The 5,838-nt window shown below is 46.1% G+C and overlaps 1 protein-coding gene across 1 annotated transcript; it reads left to right on the top strand.

The window, feature by feature from the left end:
• Positions 1 to 200: 200 nt before the first annotated feature.
• LOC125506674 (disease resistance protein PIK6-NP-like) lies at positions 201 to 4,776 on the top strand. Its single transcript, XM_048671432.1, has 5 exons — positions 201 to 353; positions 638 to 1,130; positions 1,732 to 1,917; positions 2,511 to 2,521; positions 2,884 to 4,776. The coding sequence occupies exons 1-5, from the start codon at positions 201 to 203 to the stop codon at positions 4,774 to 4,776; spliced, it is 2,736 nt and encodes a 911-aa protein (XP_048527389.1).
• The last annotated feature ends 1,062 nt before the right edge of the window (positions 4,777 to 5,838 follow it).

The following is a 5,838-nucleotide window of genomic DNA, read 5'->3' on the forward strand; positions in this document are numbered from 1 at the left end:
CCTGGGACAGAATCTCGCGGGAAAAGGAACCCATCAAGAACCCTTGAAGTTGTTGTTGTTGAGCATACCAGAGGGTGCGGGCGACGTTGACGACTTGCTCTTCTTTGCCATCCTTGGTGATGGTGAGGGTGGCCGGCGGCGGCGGGCTCGTGGCTTCAAGGTGGTGCTCCATCTGGGCACCCTTGATCTAAGGAAGCACGATGGCTTTCCAGAGGAGGAAGTTCCCTCTCGTCAGCTTCTCCTGTGGTGGCGATCCGAGAAAGGTGTTGGTGGTTGTGGATGAGGAGGCAAAGGTGGAGGCGGAGGAGGTGGTGGTGATCGCGCCCATGGTGCTGGGTGACATGGAGGCGGAGGTGGTGGACATGGCTCGGTCGCGAAGGTAGCTAGATGCGATCTTCTCTTGATCTGATGAGGAAAAGGCTCTGTTACCATGTAAAGTAGTTTGGGAAGCGTAGAACCCTTTGTCTCGGGCCACGTGTATATATTGAGGCAAAGCCTTGGTTGACAAGTTACAGATCGAGAGAGGAGGAGGAGATCGACCAGGAGAGGTCGTTACATGAGATATACGAGATAGAGAGAAGAAGAGATAGATACAAGTTTAAACACCTCTCCTATTCATATACAATAATTCTAACAGATCATAGTGGGCGGAAAAGGTGCTGATCTTGGGCAGACATCAATCATCTGGGAAGCTTACGAGAATCCAGAGACCAAAAACAGTTTTCCGTGCCGAGCATGGGTGAGGTTCATGCATCCTTTCAGTCCAGAAGACTTCATTCAAAGTTTAGTGGAGCAGTTTCACACATCTGTAGGGGTTGACCTTCTGCTGGAAGCGAAAAAGATGGGGCAAGAGTTAGCTGAGGAATTCAATGGATATGTCAATGCCAAGAAGTTCCTGATTGTGCTTAATGACTTATCAACCATTGAAGAGTGGAATCGGGTTAAGAGGTGCTTCCCGAACAATAAGAAAGGGAGCCTGATAATAGTGTCCACAAGGCAAGTTGAAGTTGCAAGCTTATGTGCAGGACAAGAAAGCATAGTATCTGAGCTCAAGCAATCGTCTATTGATCAGAACATTTATGCTTTCTATGAGAAGGTAACTTCAAAGTTCTACCGCTTGTGCTCTTCTAGTTCAGCCTTTTGATTTAATTAACTGCATTTGCAGTTAAGTCATATTACTTATTAGTTAGAGGTTGGAAACCGATGTACTCTCTATTTGGAGATATATACATTAACTGTATCTTCATTGTCCAAGTTCAAAACTCAGACCACCAATAAATCCAATTATACATACATTATATGACACAAAATTGATTCCACTGGATTCGTATTCAAAGCATTTTCTTGTGATGATGTTTTTACTTATAATTATTAACAAAAAAATTACAGTCAAAGATTGAATGTAGACAGTCAATGACCACATGTGCGAGCAATTAGTTAGGGTTTGCCTTATCTGGCTGTTGATGATCTGTTTTCGTTATCAATAGCTAGCTATATACACATTGCCCCCCAGCAATATGCTGGTTAATAAAGGACAAGGGTACTAAGCATGTCGATTAGTTCCTGGCAATATGCTAAGGAATGGAGGCAAGGGAACTAAACATGTTGGTTATTGTAGCACACTAGCAAAACTATCCTAATTGGGGTGGCGAATGCGGCAAACTACCAAAGTGCAGTAGTTAAAATTTTGAGACTGCTTAACGTATCTTGCTTGTGCCGAGGGTTCTCAAGATGGAACAGATTTAATGATGGTTGCCGGGCCTAGCTCAAAAAGTGCAGTCACCAATGGTACAGACCAATCTCAGGGTGCTGATTGGAATCATGCGATGAGAAAGAGCTTCAGTTGCGCCATGTCCATGACAACTGCTCTAGAGGAATCACATCTTGTTGGTCGAGACAAAGAAATGAAAAAGATCAGTCCATAAGGACTGGAACAGAGTGGGGACGGCACGAACGCGATGTACCGGCGACTAACAACGGGAACGAGGCAGGAGATACAGCAGTTTAAGAGCATCTCCAACAACCGCGCTAAACTAGCGTCGCGTCATAAAATTGTCCGTTTTAACGCGCACGCAATCGGTATAGTGGCTTCAGCGGGCGCGCAAAACCAGCGCGCGCAGCATATCTAGTTCAGCGCGCGGGCCAAAACAGGATCACGCGCCGCTTATTTGCTGCGCCCGCTCCCGCGCGTTGGACTCTCGCGCGCTCGCTCGCAACTCCCCCCCTCCCCCCCCCCCTCCATCCAGCTGTGCCGCCGCCGCCGCCCACGTCATCCGGCGACCATTCCGGCGCTTTCCCGGTCCATCCCCGTGCCACGGCGGCTTCTCCCCCTTCTAGTCCCGCCGCCCCTCGCGCGCGTCCGTCGTCCGACGAACAGCGCCCGAGCGCTCGGCGCCGCTCGGTGCCCGCAAGGTGTTCGACAAAACGCCTGCAAGGTGTGTATTGCTCAAACGTCATGAATTTGGTGCATGTTGATTCTAGTTTTTATAACATAGTATTGAACATTGTAGATGAGTTCGTCGTATGATTCTTCCGAAGAAAAATTTGATATGGAAGAGGAGGAGGATCTTGCAATGATCCTAACTATGCATATCAATAAAAAACCGAAGCACGGTGGTTCGGTTATGGGTCGGCAAAAAATTTGAAGGGATAGGATCGATGCCCATAACAGATTGATGAGGCACTATTTCGTGGAGAATCTCACATACCCGAAGTTGTACTTTCGTCGCCGGTTTAGGATGAGCACCGAGTTGTTCAGGCACATTGCAGAGAAACTAGCGAGCCATGGCCGGTTTTTTCAGCAAAAGAGATCATAGTGAAGTATTATATTATATATAATATAAATTCTAGAGTACTGAATAAATTACACTCCACCAATTTTAGGTATTTAAGGAGACTGTATATCTGGATGAAGAGCATCCTGAACTGATTGAACAAGCAGAACTGATCCTTAAGAAGTGCAGTGGACTTCCTCTTGCAATAGTCACTATAGGTGGGTTCTTGGCAAACCAACCAAAAACAGAGGTGGAGTGGAGGAGATTGAATGAGCATATTAGTGCTGAGTTGGAGATAAACCCAAAGCTTGGGACCATATTAGCTGTGCTTACTAAAAGTTATGATGGTTTACCTTATCACCTGAAATCTTGTTTCTTGTATCTCCCCATCTTTCCCGAAGACTACAAGGTTAGTCGGCGGCGTTTGGTGCGGAGGTGGACGGCAGAGGGTTACTCATGGGAGGTGCGTGGTAAGTCTGCAGAGGGAATAGCGGATAATTACTTCATGGAACTTATAAGTCGGAGCATGATCTTGCCATACCAACAATCAATTCGCAGTAGAAAAGGAATTGACGCTTGCCATGTCTATGATCTCATCCGTGAAATTGGCATCTCCAAGTCAATGGAAGAAAATCTAGTGTTTAGGCTGGAAGAAGGTTGTAGCCTAAACACCCAGCACGTTGTGCGTCACCTTGCAATAAGTAGCAATTGGGAGGGAAATCAGAGTGATCTGGATAGCATAATAGATATGTCTCGTGTACGATCAATAACAGTTTTTGGAAAGTGGAAGTCACTTTACATTTCTGATAAGATAAGGCTGCTCCGAGTGCTGGACTTGGAAGGCACCTCAGGTGTATTTGATCATCACCTTGAGGATATTGTCAAGCTTATTCACCTAAAATACCTTTCTTTAAGAGGATGTACTCCTATTTGTCACCTGCCAGATTCTCTAGGCAACCTAAAACAACTTGAGACACTAGACTTGAGAGGTACACAGATAGTCAAGCTGCCACATAGCATCAGAAAACTTCGGAAGCTAAACTATCTCCGTGCTGGTAAGGAACCCATGGACGAGGACATCTCGTATGAACAAGTTGTAGAAGACTTGCCAACGGTGATGAGGAACGGTGCATGCCTTTTGACTGTCTCGTCGATGGTACTTTGTGCACGTTGTTTTGCAGGTTCAGATTTTAATGGTTATAACCACCGTGACTTGTGCAGTGCCTTCTGTTGTGTGGCACTCCCTGTTGTTGCGATGAAGCTGGACGCACATGGTGTGGTGGTGCCAAGAGGGGTGAGAAAACTGAAAGCCCTACACACACTAAGTGTTGTGAACATCTCACGGGGGAGGATCATTCTTCAGAACATAAGAAGACTCAGTGGGCTGCGGAAGCTAGGAGTGACTGGCATCAACAAGAGAAACAGTCTGGAGTTACGATCAACGGTTTCTCAACTCAGTCGCCTGGAATCCTTGTCGATGCGCTCAGAAGGGATGCCTGGATTATCTGGCTGCTTGGATGACATGCCCACTCCTCCAGAAAACCTGCAGAGCCTTAAACTGTATGGCAATCTGGTCATATTGCCTGCATGGATCCAGACACTCAGAAATCTTGTGAAGCTGAAGCTACGCAACTCTAGGATATCGGACCACGGTGTTGCCATACAAGTCCTCGGGGAGCTGCCGATGCTAGCCATCCTGTGTCTATGGACGAAGTCGTTCGTAGGAGAGGTCCATTTCAGTTTCGGCCAACGGGCATTTCCGAGCCTGGTGGTGCTGCACCTGGATCACCTAGATGACCTCAAATCGCTGGATTTTTCACTGGGAGGGACACCTAAGCTTGAGGTACTGCAGCTTTCCGAGACCTACATCCAGGGTTCTAACGGGCTTGAACACCTCCCAACGCTCAAGGAAGTTGTGCTCAAGGGGGACTACCCGTCCGTCGAGAAACTGCGTGCCGACCTTGCCAAGTTCCCAAATGGACCCGTTGTCAAGTTGAACTGAGCTGGGCTCCAGAATTGATCATCTAGTCAAGCCAGTGTTGCTGTCTTATCATGTGATATGTACGTGGTGTATAATATTGCTTTCTCTTGTGGAACATCAATCTGAATTGTTTTTTCCTCTTTTATTTGCTGGGGAATCTTATTTGTTTCATGTGTTTAACTATGTGTTTGAATGTAAGATGCATACAACTGTTGTGGACGTGTGGTATCTGGATTAACGGCAAAGTACTTCTCTGTGAGCTCGTCTTTGCGCTTCTTGGTACCATGGTGCTATTTTTCCCCCTCTTCTTTTTCCAGTCCAAATTATGGTTAATACTCGTAATTTATAGTGTATGTTTAGTTCAGGTTAGGCACCCTTTTTGTGGGCTCAGGTGGGGGATCACTGAGCATGGATGGATACCGCAACTTCGACATTCATTAAATGACCCATTGCGCCACTTGCGCAAGTTTTTTTGGCTATTCTTAAATTTCTTGTTTCATGCAGTGTTTATATTATAATTGTGGACTAACCTATTAATTTAGTGTCAACCGTCCATTGTTGTTTTTTGACTGTTTTTGAAATTTACAGAAATTTAAAAAATCAGAGCCCAAAAAATCAAATAAAATATGGCGCTTTTCAAGCCAAAAGAGCCACTAGGCCAAAAGCCTACCTGGAGGGGCCAATCAGGAGCCCACGCAGTCAAGGGCTGAGGTGCGTGGTGGGGTCCTTGGACCTCATCTCCCGCCTCTTGGCACCCCTATCTTTGTATGCTCAAAAACACTCGACATGTTTTTACCTTAATTTTTCCGCCTTCGCCGTTTTCTGATCCAAGACGATTTTCGTTTTAGCCCTTCTCCAACACCCTGTCGGAGGGGGAGATTGATCCGCATCAACCTCCATCATCCCGTGCTCCTCCTATGATGATACGGAAGTAGTCCATCCTCGTGACTAAGGGTTTGCACCAGCAGTTTTGTGGTTTGCACCAGTAGTTTTGTGTTCTATCATTGTGATCATGGGCTTTGTTAATATATTCAAAATATGTAATTTAACTCTTCAGTATGTTTGTGGTGAATTTAATCTTGC

This window comes from Triticum urartu, chromosome 5 (assembly GCF_003073215.2).
Source record: "Triticum urartu cultivar G1812 chromosome 5, Tu2.1, whole genome shotgun sequence".
In the NCBI taxonomy this organism is placed as follows: Eukaryota; Viridiplantae; Streptophyta; class Magnoliopsida; order Poales; family Poaceae; genus Triticum; species Triticum urartu.